At 68.3% G+C, this 20,962-nt stretch overlaps 3 protein-coding genes across 3 annotated transcripts; all 3 read left to right on the forward strand.

Moving 5' to 3' along the window:
• The first annotated feature begins 2,118 nt into the window (after nt 1-2,118).
• Nucleotides 2,119-4,239, forward strand: LOC122123796 (serine protease 29-like). The gene is given in 6 exon segments (XM_042698283.1): nt 2,119-2,232; nt 2,429-2,609; nt 2,717-2,891; nt 2,893-2,983; nt 3,105-3,271; nt 3,848-4,239. Coding segments are annotated over 6 exon segments (891 nt in total). The 5' UTR covers nt 2,119-2,120; the 3' UTR covers nt 4,013-4,239.
• Nucleotides 4,240-7,967: 3,728 nt separating this feature from the next.
• LOC122123736 (serine protease 29-like) lies at nt 7,968-10,839 on the forward strand. Its single transcript, XM_042698154.1, has 8 exons — nt 7,968-8,118; nt 8,401-8,576; nt 8,698-8,895; nt 9,122-9,233; nt 9,352-9,532; nt 9,640-9,905; nt 10,141-10,307; nt 10,387-10,839. Exons 1-8 carry the CDS (start codon nt 7,968-7,970, stop codon nt 10,549-10,551), a joined length of 1,416 nt encoding a protein of 471 aa, XP_042554088.1. The 3' UTR covers nt 10,552-10,839.
• Nucleotides 10,840-13,749: 2,910 nt separating this feature from the next.
• Nucleotides 13,750-15,270, forward strand: LOC122123737 (tryptase beta-2-like). The gene is given in 7 exon segments (XM_042698155.1): nt 13,750-13,846; nt 13,933-14,023; nt 14,151-14,290; nt 14,365-14,490; nt 14,493-14,639; nt 14,840-15,000; nt 15,109-15,270. Coding segments are annotated over 7 exon segments (924 nt in total).
• Nucleotides 15,271-20,962: the final 5,692 nt, after the last annotated feature.

Genomic DNA, 20,962 nt, shown 5'->3' on the forward strand with positions numbered 1-20,962 from the left:
AAAAACCCCAGAAGTGGTGCTGTTGTTCAAGTGGTAGAGCTCTAGCTTTGAGAAGATTTCATGGAGAGCACAGGCCAGTGTTTAAGCCCCAGCACGGGCACAGAAACAAACCCACTTCATATTGGAATGAGAGCCAAGGTTCTGGGTTTCCAGGCACATCCCAGAGGACTTAGTGCTTCTTACTTCATAGTTGCTTCTATGGGGCCCAAGCCTGAAGTCTCCATCCAAGTGCCTTTGGGACCCACGGTGCATCCCGGGCAGAGCAGCTGAGGCGGGCTGGCGGGGTGAGTCCAGGGTGGAGGAGGAGCCAGCAGTGCCACCCAGGCCACCCTGTACAAGGGCAGAGGGCTTTCCGGGCCCTGCAGGAGACGGAGAGGGGCCGGGTCTGTCATAGATTGGTGTTCCACGGGCACACAAAGCTGGGTTACAGTTGGAGATGGGGGAGCGGCCCGGTCACAGCCCCCTGCACCCCTGGGCTCCAGGGACCGCTGGCTCTCTCCTGCCGGCTTCATGATGCAACGTGGTGGCCCTGTGCTGGCCCTCTGCCCAGCGTTTCCCAACCCGGCCCTCTTGCAACACCGGCTCCCACAGCCACGGTCCTATCTCACAGCCCCTGAGGCCTGGGCGCGGCTCTCCCCGGCCAGGCCTGGCCCCGTGCCCGGTGGTCCTGGCCGTTTCTCTGATTCTATCGCTGAGGTTCTCTGGGTGGCCTGTCCTCCCCTATCGGGCCGGCCGGGTATCCCGTCTCCAGGCCCTGAGGTTCGAGGCTGCCTGGATGTGGGGCCCCGCCCGCCCTGCCGGTCAGCGGGGCGTGCTGGACGCCGAACGTGTCCCACGTCACCCTCTCGGGGCACAAGGACCCCCACTGCCTTTCCCCACCCCGGCGGCTCCTGGGGAGGCCCCTCCAGCCGCTCCTGGCAGCTTCTCCCAAGGGCTCCTCCTGGCCCAGGCCCTGAGACCCTGCGGGGCCCTCACGCGGTCAGGATGCCGCTGACGGCCGCGCGGCCTCCCCAAGTCCAGGCCTGCCCCGGGCCTGCCCACGTCTTCCCACGCCTGTCCACAGGAGTACCCCCGCGCCCAGGCTCCCCGCGCCCTGGCTCCCCGCGCCCTGGCTCCCCGCGCCCTGGCTCCCCGCGCCCTGGCTCCCCGCGCCCAGGCTCCCCGCGCCCTGGCTCCCCCGCGCCCAGGCTCCCCGCGCCCAGGCTCCCCGCGCCCTGGCTTGGAACCTCAGGCCCTCCGGGGGGCACCTCCCTGGCCTTTCCTTTCTGGCTACTCGGAGCCACCGTTTCTCAGTGTCATCAGCCACAGAGGCGGCCGCTCAGCACCTGGGCCCGGGGACAGCGCGCGCTGAGCGGGGACAGGAAGCGGCCTGAGCCGGGGAGCTTGTTCTCAGCTGAAGGGCAGGGCTGGCCGTCGAGGCAGGGCTGGCCTGGACCCAGGGAGCCCAGACAGCCTGGGCGGGGGTTCTTGGACGCCCCTCAGCATCTGTGCGGGCCCCACACTGGACACAAGGTCTCCACAAGCCAGCAGATGCAAGGGAGAGCGGCCTGCACTGGCCACTGACAACGTGCTCGGCCGGGGGCAGCGCGGGCGCCAGGCCCACGGCTGGTCACCACGGCGGCCGGGCCAGGCGCCCCACGCGGCGGGGACCAGTGCAGAGCCTCGGCCTGGCCATGACAGCGTGGGACGGAGGGCTTGGCCGGCCGGACAAAGCCCCAGCCCTCCTCTCTCCAGAGCCTTCCCCTGTGAGCAGACGGTGACAGGTGCGACGTGGGGCTGGGCCCGGGGAGGCCCTGTGTCCACCCGGCAGTCAGCCCTCCGCCGCCTCGCCACGGCCCAGGCCACTTCCTCTTGGCCCCGCGGCCTGGCTGAGCCCCCTGCCCACTTCCTGTGGCTGGAGGATAAAGGGGCTCCGCGGCTGGGGAGGACAGACCTGTGGGGACCTGGCAAGGTGAGTGTGCGGGGCCTGGCCTCCGGGGACGCTGGGCCTCGCGGGCAGGGCCTCGCGGGCAGGGCCTCCTGGACAGGGCCTCGTGGGCAGGGCCCCCGGGCAGGGCCTCCCAGACAGGGCCTCCCGGACAGGGCCTCCCGGACAGGGCCTCCATGCTGTCTCCTCGCAGATGCTGAGCCTGCTGGGCCTGACTCTCTTCTTGCTGACGGGATCCACTGCTGAGCTTGAGGACCCCGGGACACTTGTGCACCCCGCCCTCAGGGCCCTGGGGCCACCTCAAGGTTCTGGGGGTCTCTGGGGTCCTGGGAATGGCCCTAGGGTTCTTGGGGAGGGTCCTCAGGGCCCTGAGGGGCCTCAAGGTTCTGGGGGGCCCTTGGGGTCATGAGGGGTCCCTGGGGTCCTGGGGTGCATGCCCTGCCCTGGCTGACTGGGCAGCGGGCCGAGCACCCGTCCCCTGACTCCTGGCGTTGCTTCCAGCACCTGTCACCAAGAATGAGCTGGTGGGCATCGTGGGCGGGTCCAACGCCCCCCAGGGGCGGTGGCCATGGCAGGTCAGCCTGAGGGTCTACAGCTACCACTGGGCCTCCTGGGTGCACATCTGTGGTGGCTCCCTCGTCCACCCGCGGTGGGTGCTGACCGCCGCCCACTGCATCCGCCGGTGAGTCCACCCCGGGATCCCGGGCTCTGGGGCTTCGAGCCTTTGCCCGTGCCGGGCTGGGCCCCAGGGCAGCGAGCTTCTGCGTGACCTCCTCCTTCTGACCCCAGGCGGGACGCGGACCCGGCGGCCTTCCGGGTGCACGTGGGGGACGTGTACCTGTACGGGGGCCAGCAGCTGCTGGGCGTGAGCAAGGTCATCGTCCACCCCGACTTCATTGCCGCCCACCTGGGCTCGGACGTGGCGCTGCTGCGGCTGGCGGAGCCCGTGCACTGCTCGGCCAACGGTCAAGCCCGTCAGACTGCCGTCCGGCTCTGCCGAGCTCGCCTCGGGGGACCAGTGCTGGGTGACGGGCTGGGGCGCCGTCAGCATGTATGGTAAGCATGGGGAAGCGGGACTCGGGTCTTGGCACCCGTGCACGGCCAGGCCGGCGCCGCCACCACCGCCCTCCCCTCTCCTCCCTCTGCTGCCCTCTCCCCCCCTCCCGTCTCTCCCCAGCCTCCCTGCCCCCACCCTACCGCCTGCAGCAGGTGCAGGTGCAGGTGGTGGACGACCAGCTCTGTGAGAGACAGTACCACCGGGCCTCCTGGTTCCACCGCGCAGACAAGAGGATCATCCTGCCCGACATGCTGTGCGCGGGCAGCGAGGGCCGGGACTCCTGCTACGTAAGCCCCGGCCACCCCCCCCCCCCCGCCTCCAGACCTTCAGTCCCAGCCTCCCCCACCCTCAGTCCCGGCCTCCCCCCCCCCCCGCCTCCAGACCCTCAGTCCCGGCCTCCCCCACCCTCAGTCCTGCCCTCCCCCCCTCAGTCCCAGCCTCCCCTCCCCCCCCCGCCTCCAGACCCTCAGTCCCGGCCTCCCTCCCCCCCCTCAGTCCCGGCCTCCCCCACCCTCAGTCCTGCCCTCCCCCCCCTCAGTCCCAGCCTCCCCTCCCCCCCCCCCGCCTCCAGACCCTCAGTCCCGGCCTCCCCCACCCTCAGTCCTGCCCTCCCCCCCTCAGTCCCAGCCTCCCCTCCCCCCCCCGCCTCCAGACCCTCAGTCCCGGCCTCCCTCCCCCCCCTCAGTCCCGGCCTCCCCCACCCTCAGTCCTGCCCTCACCCCCCCTCAGTCCCAGCCTCCCCCCCACCCTCAGTCCCAGCCTCCCCCCCCCCCCGCCTCCAGACCCTCAGTCCCGGCCTCCCTCCCCCCCCCCCCGCCTCCAGACCCTCAGTGCCGGCCTCCCCTTCTTTTCCCCTCCCCCAGGGCGACTCCGGCGGGCCCTTGGTCTCCAAGGTGTCCGGCGCCTGGACCTTGGTGGGCGTGGTCAGCTGGGGCTACGGCTGTGCCCTACCAGACATTCCCGGGGTCTATGTTCGCGTCCAGACCCACGTGCCCTGGATCCAGAAGCAGATGCAGACCTTCTCCTGAGCCCAGCCTGCTGCAGCTAGGAGGGTACCGCTGCCCACTCCTGCACCGCGACCCCAGAGCCCGGCCAGAGCCGGGGCACCCCCCCACCGGGGAGGAAGCAGATGGCTGGCGAGGCCCAGGTCCTGGCTCTGTCTCCTGGAAGGGAGGGGCGCAGGGTCAAGTTTGCTGAGGTCCAGCCAGGCTCTCTGCTGCCTGGCCTCTGAATAAAGATGCTGTGATGGTCCCCATTCCCGTGAGCACTGGTCTCCTCTCTGGGACAGCACCCACAGGTTCTGCATTCATGCCGGTTCTAGACGAGTAAACCAAGGCACAAACGTTGCAGAGATGGGGTCCTGTGGTGGTCAGCCCTGCGTCATTCAAGCACATTTGTGCGCTGTGTCCCTGTCCCCGGCCCTGGGCTCCCAGGCCAACGTGGCTGTTTGGGGCTGGAGTCATTGCTTGAGTGGTAAAGCACCTGCCTGATAAGTACAAAAGCCCTAATTCAGATCCCAGTACCACCACAGACAAAAACGAACCTTCCAGCACTGGTAAAACAAACAAACAAAAACCCTAACCCAGACCGAGCGAGCTGCTGTTGGAACTCCCTCAAGGGCTACCTTTCTCGCCAGGCCCGGGGCGGGGGGGCGGGGCTCGCTGGCTGATCCGGGGTCGGAGTCCCTTTGCTCAAAGTCCCTCCTGCCCCCCCCCCCCCGCCCTGTCACTGTTGCCGGTGAGGGTCTGGGAAGTGGCTACATTCAGTTCAGCCAGGGCTCGGAGCACGTGCCCTGTGCCCCGTGGGGCCTCCTGAGGCACGGGTGCCCGGGGCCCGGTCCCCTGCGCCCCTTTGCAGCTAACAAGGGGGGCCAGGCCCCAGGGGCGGTGCTTGCTGAGCCCTAATTCCATGCCAAAGGCTCTCAGCTTCTCTTCAGAGCCATGGCCAGCAAGATGTCCCCCCAGCCCACCGCGAGGGGACAGGAACGCCACCTCTGCCCACCTCTGCCCTGCGGCCACCCGCTCACTCAGAGCGAAACCAAGCAAAAACTGCAGCCGCTCTGCCACACAAGCCACAGATCACAGATTCGGTCCCGTGGCCCCGGCCCTAGGTTCAGAGCCGGCCTCAGCGCTTAGAAAGTGGGCTGCATCGGATGGGCGTGACGTGGAGGTGGAGGGGAAGACACAGACCCCCTTCTCCCCCCTCGTCCGCAGAGGCCCAGAGCTACCGCGGAGGCCCTTGGAGGCCCCGCATGCCAGGCAGGCCGCGCAGCCTGGTCCCGCACCCTGCAGACCCCGCCGGGGCGTCTGCACCCGCCGACGCCCCAGGCTCAGCACCACTGTGGTTGGTGCTGTGGGCTGGGGACCCCCAAACTGCTCCCCACAGGGAACGGCCCGTACACCGCCGTGTGCTTTGAAAATGAAGACGATGTCGACAGCGCCCACATCCTTAGAGCAGAGAAACAACTAAAGGGAAAAAACTCCTACAGAAAAAACACTTCAGAGTTAACAGGAAAAAGCACCATGGAACGATCAGTGTGTGTGTGTGCATGTGCACGTGTGTGCGTGTGTGCGTGTGCATGCGCGTGTGCGTGTGCGTGTGCACGGGTGTGCATGTTTGTGTGTGCATGCATGTATGTGTGCGTGCATGTGTGCATGTGCATGTGCACGTGTGTGCGCGTGTTTGTGCGTGCGTGCATGTGTGCGTGTGTATGCGTGCGTGTTTGTGTGTGCGCGTGTTTGTGTGCACGTGTGCATGTGTGTTTGTGCGTGTGCGTGTGTGTGTGTGCGCGTGTATGTGCGCATGTGTGTGTGCACGCACGCACACTGGGATATCGATGATCAATTATATAGGACTACAGACATTCACACTCGGAGGCGGAAAGCAGGTAGCGCTGGCGTGGTTGGGGGAGGCTCAGTAGCTTTGCCCCTGGGGGCTGATAAAATAACCCTTGATGAAATGTTGCCTCAGATTTGTTATTTTGTGAAATGAACTCCAAGAAAAGGAAGCAAGGGACTCCATTGTTGCTGTTTTTTTCTTTTCCTTTCCCTTTGTCCTGTTTGTTACTTTGCTGGTGCCTGGCGGGGAGGGGGGGCCGTAGAGCTGGAACAGGACGAAGGAATGCCGCGGTGGCACCCACCAGACACCACGTGGAAATGAGCAGCACACCATGTGGAGATGAGTGGCACAGCACGTGGAAATGAGCTGCACACCACGTGGAAATGAGCAGCACAGCACGTGGAAATGAGCGGCACAGCACGTGGAAATGAGCTGTATACCACGTGGAAATGAGCTGTACACCACGTGGAAATGAGCAGCACAGCACGTGGAAATGAGCTGTATACCACGTGGAAATGAGCAGCACAGCACGTGGAAATGAGCGGCACAGCACATGGAAATGAGCTGTATACCACGTGGAAATGAGCTGTACACCACGTGGAAATGAGCAGCACAGCACGTGGAAATGAGCTGTATACCACGTGGAAATGAGCAGCACAGCACGTGGAAATGAGCTGTATACCACGTGGAAATGAGCAGCACAGCACGTGGAAATGAGCAGCACAGCACGTGGAAATGAGCTGTATACCATGTGGAAATGAGCAGCACAGCACGTGGAAATGAGCAGCACAGCACGTGGAAATGAGCTGTACACCATGTGGAAATGAGCGGCACAGCACGTGGAAATGAGCTGTATACCACGTGGAAATGAGCAGCACAGCACGTGGAAATGAGCGGCACAGCATGTGGAAATGAGCAGCACAGCACATGGAGATGAGCTGTACACCACGTGGAGATGAGCTGTACACCACGTGGAAATGAGCAGCACAGAACGTGGAAATGAGCAGCACACCACGTGGAGATGAGCTGTACACCACGTGGAAATGAGCAGCACAGCACGTGGAAATGAGCGGCACAGCACGTGGAAATGAGCTGTATACCACGTGGAAATGAGCAGCACATCTTGTGGGCAGCGACAGGAGGGAAAAACTGGGAGAGAGCGAGGGGAAGGGGGCACATGGTTCAAAAAAGAACCGTAGGGGCTGGGAAGGTGGCTCAGTGGTAGAGCGCTTGCCTTGCATGTTTGAGGCCCTGGGTTCGATTCCTCAGCACCACATAAACAGAAAAAGTCAGAAGTGGCGCTGTGGCTCCGGTGGTAGAGCGCTCGCCTTGAGCTGAAGAGCTGAGGGACAGCGCCCAGGCCCAGAGTTCAGGCCCCACGACCGACAAAACAAAAAGAACTGCACTCATCGCGTGACTCATGTCAGGGGAAGTCCTCTGTATATCCACCCTACAATAACAGCAGACGTCAGCAGAGGAGGCCGAGGCACAGGGACACGGAGTCCCCCGAGGCCGAGGCACAGGGACACGGAGTCCCCCGAGGCCGAGGCACAGGGACACGGAGTCCCCCGAGGCCGAGGCACAGGGACACGGAGTCCCCCGAGGCCGAGGCACAGGGACACGGAGTCCCCCGAGGCCGAGGCACAGGGACACGGAGTCCCCCGAGGCGGAGGCACAGGGACACGGAGTCCCCCGAGGCCCCGCTATCTGCGCACTGTGGGCGCGGCGAGTGTTGGCTCTGCTACCACCCTGGGTGTTGTCCTGGGAGATGGCGGGGTGGGCTGATCCCGGCACCCAAGGCAGTCGCGGGTCAAGGGGCTGTGACAGCTGTGGACGAAGCCCCGCACCCCGGGGCAGGGACCGGGCCCTCTGTGGGCTTCGCTCTGAAGCGCGCCTGGCCATGCCGGCCCTCTGCCCGGGGCTTGCCCAACCCAGCCCTCTTGCAACACCAGCCCTGGGCAGCTGCCGCTCCCCTAATGGATCCCGAGCCCAGCACTGGCCACGGCCTGGACGCGGCTCCCATTGGCCGGGCCGGGCCCCAGGGCCCTGGCCGTTTCTCTGATCCTATCGCCCAGGTTCTCTGGGTGGCCTGTCCTGCCCTATCAGGCAGGCCGGGCATCCTGTCTCCATTTTCCCTGTTGCCTAATGGCCACAGCTGGGACCTCCCGTGAGGACGTGGTTGATCCCGCCGAGATATCAGACCCGGCCTCCAGCGCGGGCGCCGGCCCCAGGCCCCTGCCGACCCCCGGGCCGTCCGCGGGGCCCCTGCGGTTCTCCAGACATGGCCGGCTGTCCTGTCAGTGTCCCTACAGCCACCCTGCATGGACCTGGAGGACATTGAGTCTCCAGCTGGGAGTGGGGAGGGCTTGTCCCCAAATACAGCATGGGACGGGCAGGAGGACAGGGCGGGGGAGGGACGGGCAGGGGGACGGGGCCAGCGAGGGACGGGCAGGTGCAGGCAGGCCTGACTCGCTGACCCTGTAGGGCCTCCCCCTGCTGTGTCCCCGGGAAGCCCAGACACGGCTGACCGCCGCCCTGGAGGGGTGTTACCCCCACCAGAGCCTCCCCTGGCCCCCAGGCTGTCCTGAGTGCAGGACACCCCTCAGCATCCGTGCGGGCCCCACACTGGACACAAGGTCCCCACAAGCCAGCAGATGCAAGGGAGAGCGGCCTGCACTGGCCACTGACAACGTGCTCGGCCAGGGGCAGCGCGGGCGCCAGGCCCACGGCTGGTCACCACGGCGGCCGGGCCAGGCGCCCCACACAGCGGGGACCAGCGCAGGGCCTCGGCCTGGCTGTGACCGCATGGGACGGAGGGCTTGGCCGGACAAAGCCCCAGCCCTCCTCTCTCTCCAGAGCCTTCCCCTGTGAGCAGACGGTGACAGGTGCGACGTGGGGCTGGGCCCGGGGAGGCCCTGTGTCCACCCGGCAGTCAGCCCTCCGCCGCCTCGCCACGGCTCACGCCACTTCCTCCCGGCTCTGTGGCCTGGCTGAGCCCCCTGCCCACTTCCTGTGGCTGGAGGATAAAGGGGCTCCGCGGCTGGGGAGGACAGACCTGTGGGGACCTGGCAAGGTGAGTGTGCGGGGCCTGGCCTCCGGGGACGCCGGGCCTCGCGGGCAGGGCCCCCCGGGCAGGGCCTCCCAGGCAGGGCCTCCCGGACAGGGCCTCGTGGGCAGGGCCCCCCGGGCAGGGCCTCCCAGACAGGGCCCCCCGGGCAGGGCCTCCCAGACAGGGCCCCCCGGGCAGGGCCTCCCAGGCAGGGCCTCCCGGGCAGGGCCTCCATGCTGTCTCCTCGCAGATGCTGAGCCTGCTGGGCCTGACTCTCTTCCTGCTGGCGGGATCCACTGCTGAGCCTGAGGACCCCGGGACGCCTGTGCACCCCGCCCTCAGGGCCCTCGGGCCACCTCAAGGTTCTGGGGGGCCCTTGGGGTCATGAGGGGTCCCTGGGGTCCTGGGGTGCATGCCCTGCCCTGGCTGACCGGGCAGCGGGCCGAGCACCCGTCCCCTGACTCCTGGCGTTGCTTCCAGCACCTGTCACCAAGAATGAGCTGGTGGGCGTCGTGGGCGGGTCCAGCGCCCCCCAGGGGCGGTGGCCATGGCAGGTCAGCCTGAGGGTCTACAGCTACCACTGGGCCTCCTGGGTGCACATCTGCGGCGGCTCCCTCGTCCACCCGCGGTGGGTGCTGACCGCCGCCCACTGCATCCGCCGGTGAGTCCACCCCGGGATCCCGGGCTCTGGGGCTTCGAGCCTTTGCCCGTGCCGGGCTGGGCCCCAGGGCAGCGAGCTTCTGCGTGACCTCCTCCTTCTGACCCCAGGCGGGACGTGGACCCGGCGGCCTTCCGGGTGCACGTGGGGGACGTGTACCTGTACGGGGGCCAGCAGCTGCTGGGCGTGAGCAAGGTCATCGTCCACCAGGACTACGTGCACTGGATGCTGGGCTCCGACGTGGCGCTGCTGCGGCTGGCAGAGCCCGTGCAGTGCTCGAACAGCGTCAAGCCCGTCAGGCTGCCGTCCGCCTCCCTGGACGCTGCCTCGCTGGACCAGTGCTGGGTGACGGGCTGGGGCGCCATCAGCCTGTTTTGTGAGTGTGGGGGGCTGAGGGGAGTCGGGGCGGGGGGACTGGGGCTGTGCCCCTCAGTCACGGTGGGAGGAAGCTGGTGCTGGTGCCGGGTCCACAGAGCAGAGCAGCGGCTCCCGCTGCGCACCAGCCCCTCCCCCCACACTGGAGGCTCAGCGCGGAGGCCCGGCCGCGGAGGCCCGCCGGGGTCCTGCCCCGTGAGGGCGGCGCCCTCACCGCGGCCCGCCTCTCTCCCCAGCCTCGCTGCCGCCGCCCTACCGCCTGCAGGAGGCGAAGCTGCTGGTGGTGAGCAACGCCGTCTGTGAGGAGAAATTCCACAACGCCACCTGGCACCGCTTCCGTGGCCGCAGGTTCATCCAGGAGGACATGCTGTGTGCCGGCGGCTTTGGCCGGGGCTCCTGCTACGTGAGTCTCCGCCCGCCCCTCCCCACCCTGCACGCCCGCCCCTCCCTCACGGCCTCCTCGTCCTCCCCCTCTCCCCCAGGGCGACTCGGGAGGGCCCCTGGTCTGCAAGGTGTCGGGCGCCTGGACGCTGATGGGCGTGGTCAGCTGGGGCTACGGCTGCGCCCTGATCGACGTGCCCGGCGTCTACGCCCGCGTCCAGACCTTCGTGCCCTGGGTCCTGAAGCAGGTGCAGAGGTTCTCCTGAGCCCAGCCGGGGACGGGGGCAGGGCCGCCCGCTCCCGCACCGCCGAGCTCCGCCTGGACCCCTGGGCCCGGCCCCCTCAGGCCTGCGGGAGCCTGGACTGCTCTGACCGGAGATGGGGGGGCGGCGTGAGGCCCCCGCTGACCGGCTGCCTGCCCAGGGAAGGTCCTGGGGTGGGCGGCGGGGCGGGGCGGGGCGCAGGCCCGCGGCGTGGAGAGTCCGGCCGCGGCGTGGAGAGTCCGGCTGCTGAAGGCTGCGGCTTGTCTCCGCTCCCAGGCTTTGCTGAATAAAAATGCTGCCAACGCCGCGCGTCGAGTGTTGCTTGAGCACAAGCTGGAGGCTGGCGGACTCAGGGCGGGTGGGCGCTCTCCGAGCCTCTCCGTGCCTCTGTCCTCATCCCCGGCCTGTGTCCCCCACGTCACCCACGTGCCTGGCCTCCAGGGCCGCGGTCCCCGCACGCCGCCCCCCTCCCTCGCCCACCGCCGCGGCTCCTCCCCGGGGGCCGACGGGGACGGGTCCGTGGCCCGTGTGGCCAGCCCGGCCCCAGCTGAGCCGGCCGGGCGCTGGCTAGAGTGGAGCAGAGCGGGGTCCCAGCAGCCGCCCGGCCAAGCGCCAACGGCCGCGGCGTCCCGAGGTCCCGCAGAGGCCGGGAGCCAAGGTCCCGGGGCGGCCAGGACCGCGAGGCGCCATCGGCCTGCCCGGTCCACCCCCTGCCGCACTGTCCCGGCTCCCTGCCTCGCGCCAGCCCTGCGCTCCTGGTGTCCCTGCGCGGTTGGGCTCCTCCAGGGCTGGGTGCGGCTCCCGCGGACAGGACCCCGCGGCACTGGATCCCCCACGGAGCCTCCAGCTGGGCTCCCAGGACCGAGGCTGTCTTGCCATGTCCGTGGGAACGGGTCTCCGTTTTTCTCTTGGATGGGCTTGGTGTGGCGCTGTGGGGTCGTGCAGTGCATCTGGCCAGGGAGAAGCTCGAGGAACTGCTGCTGAGGGGGTCGGCCGGGCGCAGGCTCCCGAGGGGGGTCGGCCGGGCACAGGCTCCAGAGGGAGGCAGCCGGCCACCCACTCCCGAGAGGGGTCGGCCAGGGTGCCCGCTCCCGAGGGGGGTCGGCCGGGGCGCTGGTTCCCGAGGGGGCATGCAGGGGTGTGGCGGTGTGGTTTTTGGTTTTTAACTTTCTATTGTTATGATAAAGGTGATCACTGAGGGCGACAGTGACAGCTGCATTTTTAGGGGGAGCCTGTGGCTCACCCCTCTAACCCTAGCTACTTGGAAGGCTGAAATCAGAGACTGGTGGTTCAGAGCCAGCCAAGGCAGGTGAAGCCCAAGAGACTCTCACCTCTAATTAACTACCAAGAAGCCTGAAATGGAGTTGTGGCTCAAGCGGTGGGCCACCTTCAAAGAAGCGGTTTGGGCCAGCGGCGTCCTGTACCCCAAGTCCCCCCCCACTGCAGGAAGCTCATATGAGACCTTATCAGAGCAGGGATTGGCCGCGGAGGAAGCAGCACCGAGTGCCTGGACCTTTTTTTTTTTTTTGGTCAGTCCTGCGGCTTGAGCTCTGGGCCTGGGCGCTGTCCCTGTGCTCCTCAGCTCAAGGCGAGCGCTCTACCACAAGCCACAGTGCCATTCTGGCTTTCTGGTAGTTTATTGGAGATAAAGAGTCTCACAGGGCTGGGAAGTTGGCTCAGTGGTAGAGCGCTTGCCTTGCATGATGAAGCCCTGGGTTTGATTCCTCAGCACCACATAAGCAGAAAAAGCTGGAAGTGGCACCGTGGCTCAAGTGGTAGAGCACTAGCCTTGAGCTGAAGAGCTGAGAGACAGTGCCCAGGCCTAGAGTTCAGGCCCCATGGCCGACAAAAAAAACAAAAAAAAGAAGGAAAAACAACAACAACAAAAAAAAGAGCCTCATAGACTTTCCTGCCCGGGCTGGCTTTGAACCATGATCCTCAGATCTCAGCCTCCTGAGTAGCTAGGATGACAGGCGTGAGCCACTGGAGCCTGGCTTGCCTGGCCTTTTTGTCTTTTGCCAGTCCTGGGGCTCTGGGCGCTGTCCCTGAGCTTCTTTCACTCAAGGCGAGCGCTCTACCACTTGAGCCACAGCACCACTTCCATCTTTTTCTGCTTATGTGGTGCTGAGGAATCGAACCCAGGGCCTCAGGCATGCAAGGCAAGCGCTCTACCATTGAGCCACCTTCCCAGCCCTTGTAGGTCCTTTCTTGTCAGCGTTGGGCTTGAAAGACCTCCAGGGAAGTTGTTAGAGGATGAATGGGGACAGGACCGGACATGCCGGGCAGGACACCGTGCATGCCCCGCTCTCCGGAGGAAGCCTGCCATGTGCCGCCGGGGTGGGAGGGCAGGCGCGTGGGCTCAGGACCTGCCCTGGGCGGCGGGAGCGACAGCGAGGCCTAGGCGTCCACACGGGCAGGATCAGGCCCGCAAGGTGAGGAGGGGCTGGCTGGGAGCGGAGGAGAGCAGGCCCGGGCGAGCAGGAGGGGGTGGAGGGGCGGGACGGTGGGTGTCAGCCTGGGTGGGCGGGGGGGGGGGTGTTTGGGAGGCCAGGGGAGGCTGGCACCGGCCTCTGGTGCTGTCATGGCCCTGACCCCCACACATGGCCCCCTGCTGCTGGGGTTCAGGTGTCTGAGATGCCCAGTACTGTCTGGTCAGCAGAGTTGGGGGTGAAGCCCAGAGTGGGGCCTGGGGGTTATCTGCCGGACTGCAGGCCGCCAGGCGCCGCTGCTGCTTCCCCCAAGGCCGATCTCTGCTCTGATAAGGTCTTATATGAGCTTCCCGCGGTGGGGGGGAGGACTTGGGGTACAGGACGCGGCCCACAGACGCCGCTTCCTGCCTCGGGGGTGGTGCACAGTTGGGGGGCGGCCCTGAGTCTGAGGCCCCCTCAGGAGACCCACGCTGCCCCGGGCAGGAGGCAGGGGCCCCACCCCAGCCGCTGGCAGCCGCGTTGACCCAGCACCAGAGACCGCCAGCCGGGACGGGGACCCTGGGATGCCCAGTGCCCAGTCCACAGTGGGGCTCACCCGGGAACCCCGATCTGATGGACGTGGCGGGCCCTGGAGGTCCCCCTGGGGCCGGTCCAGGCTTCCTGGCCACCACGGGCCCACAGGAGTGCTGTGCTGCGCTCCGTGGGCGCCGGCTGGGCACGTGGAGGGTGGGGGCGGGCGAGGCGTCTGAGTCAGGACTTCCTCCATGCCAGGATGGGGGTGCCCCTCCTCCGCCCCTGCCCCATGCCAGTCTGCAGGGATAAATGGGGGCGGGACGGGCCCCAGACGGAGAGGAGTGGCGACGGTGAGGGTGAGTCCGGCACCCTGTCCTCGAGGCCTGGGGGGGCAGCGGCTGGGCGTCAGCCTGGGGCCCGGACGCCCCGGTCCACTCGGCAGCCAGCGCCCCGTCCTCTCCCGGCTGCTTGCAGATGCTCCCGCTGCTGGCACAGCCCCTCCTGTCCAGCCTGGCCCTGGCCGCTCCTGGCGAGTCCCTCCTAGGCCCGTCCTGTCCTCGTCCCCAGCCCCAGGACCCACGGGCTGGGGTGAAGGGGGTTCAGGGCTGGCCCGGCGCGGGCCGCGGCCGGTGGTCAGATCTCCCCCTGTGGAGCCCCGAGCCCCGCCATGGAGCGGGCGGGCATCGTGGGGGGCCAGGAGGCCCCGAAGAACACGTGGTCCTGGCAGGTGAGCCTGAGAGTCCGCCTCATCTACTGGAAGCACATCTGCGGGGGCTCGCTCATCCACCCGCAGTGGGACCGTGAGTGGGGGGGCCGGGCCGGGCTGGGGGGCAGCACCCCCGCGCCCCTGGGCCCGGCCGGCCCTCCCGAGCAGGGCTGCCCCCCAGGCACATCCTCCCCCCTGAGCTCCTCCGCGTGCAGCTCCGCCAGCAGCACCTCTGCTACCGCGACCGGCTGCTGCCCGTCCGCCGCGTCGTCCCCCACCCCGACTACCACGCCGCCCCGACCCGGCCCACATCGCCCTGCTGGAGCTGGAGGAGCCCGTGAACGTCTCCGGCCGCGTGCGGCCCGTGTCCCTGCCCCCCGCCTCGGAGCCCTTCCCCGCGGGCACCCCGTGCTGGGTGAGGGTAGGTGAGCTCCGGAGGCCGGGCGGGGGGCCAGCTCTCCCCACATCCCCATCCCCCCCAGACTTGGGGCCGGATGGACGGGCGGCTGGGCAGGGGGGTCGGCTCTCCCCACATCCCCCCCAGACCTGGGGCTGGATGGGCGGGTGGGGGGGGCCGGCTCTCCCCACATCCCCCCCAGACCTGGGGCTGCACGGGCTCCCGCTGAGGCCTCCCGTCTTCCAGAGCCCCTCCCACCGCCCTTTCCCCTGAAGCAAGCCAAGGTGCCCATCGTGGAAAACCGCCTTTGTGAAGCCAAGTACCACAGTGGCGTCTACACGGGCGACAACATCCACATTGTCCGGGACGACATGCTGTGCGCCGGAAACAGCCAGGACTCCTGCCAGGTGGGTCCTGGAACCCCGCGCCCCCTCGGCCGGGCCCTCCCCCGCCCCCCCCAGCCCCGGCCTCCACTCCCGGGCCTCTGGGCCCAGCACTGACTCCCGCCTCCCCAGGGCGACTCCGGCGGGCCGCTGGTGTGCAGGGCGAGCTCGTGGCTGCAGGCGGGCGTGGTGAGCTGGGGCGAGCGCTGTGCGCACCTCAACCGGCCCGGCGTCTACACCCGCGTCACCTACTACTTAGACTGGATCCACCGCCACGTCCCCAAGCACCCCTGAGCCAGAGGACAGCCCGTCCCGGGAGGGCCAGGTCCCCCCCCCCCCCCGGGCCCTCCCCCATGCTGACTTGCTGCCCCCCCGCCCCCCTTCATTAAAGTGAGGAAAGCAGCTGGCTGCCCGTGTCTGTTTGCGGGGGTCCCTCACCAGGGCCGGGGCGCAGCTCTTGGGGCTCGGCGCCTGGCTGTGTCACGGCGGGTCTCCTCTCGGCCCCGGTCCCCGGGCTGGTTGAGCAGCGGCCCGCAGGGCAGGGGCCGGGACAAGGGGAGAGCAGAGACGCTGGAGGACAGCCAGGCGCCGGGTCAGGTCTCCCCCCTCTCCCGGCATTGTCCAGGCCCGACCCGGCCATGAGGGTGCTGTCACTGATTTGCTAGAACTTTCTGGGACACTGTTGGGTCACTTCCTCCCGGGCTGTACAGGATCCTGTGAGGTGGACGCGTCTGACTGCTACCTCCGACCTTGGGGCCCATGGGAACCAGGGAGGCCGCTCTCGTGCACGGGCTGGGACCACGCAGCGGGCAGCTGGGGTCCCGGGGTGTCCATTCTCCACTCATCAGAACCGCACCTCTCACACCCAGGCCCCAACAGGGCTGCGGGGGGTGGGGAGGGGCCCATCCTCCCTTCCCAGCCTCCCACAGGGCCAGCAGCCTCTGGTGCCGCAGCCCATTTGCACTGCAGGGATGGCCGCCAGGGAAGCTCTTGCTGGGAGGAGCCCTGGACCTCTGCTCCGTGGGGTCCCCGAGGATCGGACCACCGCTATTCCCCCCCTCGAATGGATATCCAACACGGAGCCCTGCGGCCCGCACCGGTGTCCCTCTTTGGGGAGGCTGATTGCAGGGCACTGTGAGAACAGGGCTGGAAGCCCGCGCCTCCTCGCGGCCCTGACTGCCAGGCCCTCCCCCTCTGGGCACGGTGTGTCCCCCCAGCCCCTCCTCGGCCCTTCCTGCCTTGGCTGCTCACAGATGGAGCAGCCGGGAGCAGAGCTCGGCCAGCTCCTTCCGTCCACCCCCAGGTCCACCCTGGAGCAGTTCTGGAATTCTCTGGACTTGATCTTGCGTGTGCACCGCGCACAGCTCCGTCCTGCCTCCTCCAGGATGTGCTGGGGGGGGGGGGGGAGGAGAACTTTCCAAGGAGATTCCCCTCCTCTCTTTCCATTGCCAAGCACACATCTGTAGGATGTCTGGAAATGACCTCTGTCCTCAGAGGAGACTGAATGTTTGCCCCCGGCCCCTGACCTTGCACCCCCAGCTGAGAGGCACCAGGGTCCGGGCCCGGGGCCTGTCTGTGAGGCGGACCGCTCTCGGTCAGCACAGGGCATGGTATTTGTTGACTGATGAATCTGCAGCCCTGGGGCTTGAACTCGGGGCCTTGGGCCTGCCCCGCTGGCACGAGGCTGCCACACCACGCCCCCAGCCCTCTCCCACTGGTTATATTTAGGACAGGGTCTTGCTTTAGGCACTGGCCCTTTGGTATTTTTTTCCAAGAGAACTGTATATACCTATTGTAAAACCAGGACGAAGACCTGCTTTCTGGTCTCTGGGGGGGCTTCCCGCCCACTCTGAGGGTGCTGTCGGTGTGGGGACTCCATGACCGCTGCACCCCGATGAACCCCCCCAGGTGTCCCTCCGCGGAGGCACAAGCTCCCCAAGAGCGGCTCAGCTTTGGGCAGGGGGGCAGGAAGGGGAAGCGGGTGGTGGGGCAGAGACCCAGGGCTGATCTATCAGATCCCAGATCAGAGCAGCTCCACCCAGGCTGCTAAGAGCCGCTGTTGGCTCCACACGGGCGGGAAGGGCCAGGCCCGCCCAGCAGCTTCCGCCAGGCCCCGAGTTCAAACCCTTACACCGGGGCTGGCGGTGTGGGGAGGATGACGTTAGCAGCCTGTCTTACAGGGGACGGTGCTGGTGCTCTGGCCGGCCTTGAACCAGGGACACACTGGCACTGGCCAACGCTGGCCTCAGAGCATTGCTAAACCTGGCTGGATTGCAGCCGCACAGCTCCCACAGAGGAAACACCTCCCGACTGGGTGTGGGTTCGAGTGTCTGCAGTTCTGCCCTGCTGGACGTCTCCAGGGGCGGCAGGGGCTGGGGCTCCCACATTCCCCGGGCCGGCCCGGCTCTTCCGTACCTCACGCCGCGAGGCGCCGGGCCCTGGCGTGTGTGCGTGCGACCCTGCAGCTGGTCACTGGTGGCCGCCCTCACCCCTTCTCCAGGCCCCTGAACTCATCTAGGAGAGCGGCCACGGTGTCCCCACTTCTGGGAGTGGGGTCATCCTGACTGTCGGCCCCCACAGTGTGGATATCACCCCGGTGCAGCCCAGCCCGGGGATCTTTTCTAGATGATTCTGCCCTTCTGCCTCCCAGAGGCCTTGACTGGCTCCTGCCCTAAGACACGGTGCATGGTGACGCGGGGGGGGGGGGGGGGATGGGGGGAGGTGTGTGGTGACGGGGGGAGGGGGAGGGGGTGCGTGGTGGGGGGAGGGGGTGCGTGGTGACGGGGGAGGGGGAGGGGGTGCGTGGTGGGGGGAGGGGGTGCGTGGTGACGGGGGAGGGGGAGGGGGTGCGTGGTGGGGGGAGGGGGTGCGTGGTGACGGGGGGAGGGGGAGGGGGAGGGGGTGCGTGGTGACTGGGGAGAGGGGGAGGTGCGTGGTGACGGGGGAGGGGGGGAGGGGGTGTGTGGTGACAGGGGGGGAGGTGCGTGGTGACGGGGGGAGGGGGTGCATGGTGACGGGGGAGGGGGAGGGGGTGCGTGGTGGGGGGGAGGTGCGTGGTGACGGGGGGAGGGGGAGGAGGTGCGTGGTGACGGGGGGAGGGGGTGCGTGGTGGGGGGGAGGTGCGTGGTGACGGGGGGAGGGGGAGGAGGTGAGTGGTGAGGGGGGGAGGGGGAGGGGGTGCGTGGTGACGGAGGGAGGGGGAGGAGGTGCGTGGTGACGGGGGGAGGGGGAGGGGGTGCGTGGTGACGGGGGAGGAGGTGCGTGGTGACGGGGGAGGGGGTGTGTGGTGACGGGGGAGGGGGAGGGAGGTGCGTGGTGGGGGGAGGGGGTGCGTGGTGACGGGGGAGGGGGAGGGGGAGGAGGTGCGTGGTGGGGGGAGGGGGAGGTGCGTGGTGACAGGGGAGGGGGAGGGGGTGCATGGTGGGGGGGAGGGGGTGCGTGGTGACGGGGGGAGGGGGATGCGTGGTGGGGGGAGGGGGTGCGTGGTGACGGGGGAGGGGGGTGTGTGGTGGGGGGAGGGGGCGCGTGGTGACGGGGGGAGGGGGAGGAGGTGCGTGGTGACACTGGGGTGAGGAGGAGCAGCGGCGGTGTTCCCGGAGGCACTCACAGAGAGGGGGGCTCGATAGCACTTGGGAGGCCTGGAGCTTGCCCCCCCCCCCGCACTTGCCGAGCTGATGGTCTTCAAAGCCAACCCCGCACCGGCCCCCGTGTCTGACCCCCGAGTGTCCGCTGGGGCAGGGAGTCTGGGCCTGTGTGGTGGCCGTCCAGGCCCCCTGGGGCAGGACGGGTCTCCACACGGGGCCGCCCTGGCTGGGATGGCTGCATGCCCTGCCAGAAACCCGCGTGCCTCCTGGGCGAGGGGCCAGGCGGAGCGGGTTGGGGAGCCCAGGGCCCCTGTCCCCGGGGCGTCCTCCCCGCACCGTGGGCTCCGGAGGGCCTGGCTGCAGGCTGGCATGGCCAGCCTGGACACCGCGCTGTCCGAGTGAACTGCCACACCCAGACACGGGTCTTCGGGTTAGAGCCCCCAGGCCTGCGCTCTGGCCTCCTCCTGCTGCCCTGCGCTTGCCTCCCGAGTGCTGGCCGCAGAGCCTGGCTCGGCTCCCGCCCTGCCCGGCCGGGGACCCCCGAACCCCGATCCTGCAATCCAGCGCATTTCTTAAATAAGTTAGTATTTATTCTGCTCTGCCTCCTTCCTCCCCGTCCCCCTTAAAAAGCTGAGATTCCTGCATCAGATTATTGCAACATTTAACCTGAATTTATAAAAAACAGAACAGAGGGAATCAACGGAGGTGGAGGGAGGCTGGGGTGTCTTATTGCGTGGGTACGCCTCCCTGTGACACGGCCGTTCCCAGACTCACTGGGATGTTTCTGGAATACCCAAGTGGATGGACCGGCAGGGGTGGGGTGGGTGGGTGTGCCCGGCATGGGAGGGGCGCGCCGAGGGTCATACTGTGAGCGGCGGTGACTGGCTGCGGCCTGGGGCGCGGCGTCTGCCCACCGCCCCGGTGTGTGCTCCCTGTGAAGGCGGCTGGGCTGCGGTGGTGTTTCCGGTCCTTTCCAGTCCCGGGCTGCTGGCCTGGCCCCAGCACCATGCCCGCAGTGGCGGCAAAACTTAGGAAAACCTACACTGGATCCACCTGGCGGGTGCGGGAGGGGCTGCCTGCCGCCCGCGGGGCCGGTGCCCGGCCCGGGGCTGGCGTCCTCCGTGGCCCCTCTGCCCTGTGGGGCTCACCACGGCCTCACCTGAGGCCGCTGCCCGGGAGCCCCATCCCTGGTGAAGCGGTGTGCGCCAGGCCCCGGCTACACAGGCTCGGCCGGGACGTCCGCGGGGGCCGGGGCCTGGGGAACCGTGAGGTACAGCCCCTGGCTCTTCTCCAGGGCACCGCTGGGGGTCACGGGTGGCTCTGCTTCGTGAACAGCCGGAGGCCCTCGGGGCCCCGGGGTCACACTGCGGCCACTGTCCAAGAACGGGTCTCCCCCGGAGCCCCCCACGTCCAGCGGCTCAAAGGTGAAGGTGGGCACAGCCAGGTGCTCGGCCCGGCAGGGGGCCGGGGCCCGCCGCTCCCCCTTGGCCGCGGGGTCGCCCCCGGTGCTGGGGCCCTCGGCCGGCTCCGCGCAGTCCCTGTGGGCCTCACAGGACGGGGTTCGGCGCCGCAGGGTGGTGCTGCCGCCCTCTGGTGCCGGGGGCCGGGCGGGGCCCTCGTCCTCCGTGGGGGGGTCCACGGAGATGCAGGGGGGGCTCATCTTCTTCTTCCTGCGTGGCCCCTGCGCGGGCTCCAGCTCGGGAGCCCGGCCCCTGGCCTCTCCGGGGTCCAGGTGGCTGTCCCCAACGCCCAGCTCCATGGACGGCCACCTCTGTGTGTCTGCCCGGCCCGGCGCGTCCAGGAAGCCCTGGCCGTCCACGCTTCGGAACCGGCGCAGATCCTGCCCGCCGCCCACCGCCCCGCAGGATGCCGGGGAGGCCCGGGGCGAGGCCCCGGGGCTGTGGGGCCCGGCGCAGGGCCAGGGCTGCGCGGAGCTGGTGATGTGGCTGACTTCCTCGTCGGCTGGGTCAGCGGCGTCGGCCTCCTCCTCACCCGGGGCCGGCGGCTGGCCGGAGACGCAGCGCTGCCCCAAGACGTGCTTGCGGGTGTGCACGCAGGCCGGCCGCGGGGAGCGGGGCGGGGACCGCGGCGGGCCCGCCAGCCGCGCCTGCCTCCTTGGGGTCTTCTCCTCAGGCTCTGCGGGGCCCGGGACGCTGTCCCCAGAGCCGTCAGCTTGCACCTCCAGGGGCTCAGGGTGCAGAGCCTCCTGCAAACACGAGGTCAGGGGAGGCCCGGCCCTTCCAGCGGCCACAGCCCCTCTCAGCTGCGCCCTGTCCTCCAGGCTGGCCGGGATGGACACCCCAGCCCCTGGCCTTCCTGACTGCAGTGAGGCCTCCGCAGACATGCTCACGTCTGCCCGCCAGGGCACGCAGCGTACACCGTCGTGCTCCTGTGGGCAGAGC

The sequence above is a fragment of the Dipodomys spectabilis genome, unplaced genomic scaffold (assembly GCF_019054845.1).
Source record: "Dipodomys spectabilis isolate Male_0828 unplaced genomic scaffold, ASM1905484v1 ptg000231l, whole genome shotgun sequence".
Lineage (NCBI taxonomy): Eukaryota > Metazoa > Chordata > Mammalia > Rodentia > Heteromyidae > Dipodomys > Dipodomys spectabilis.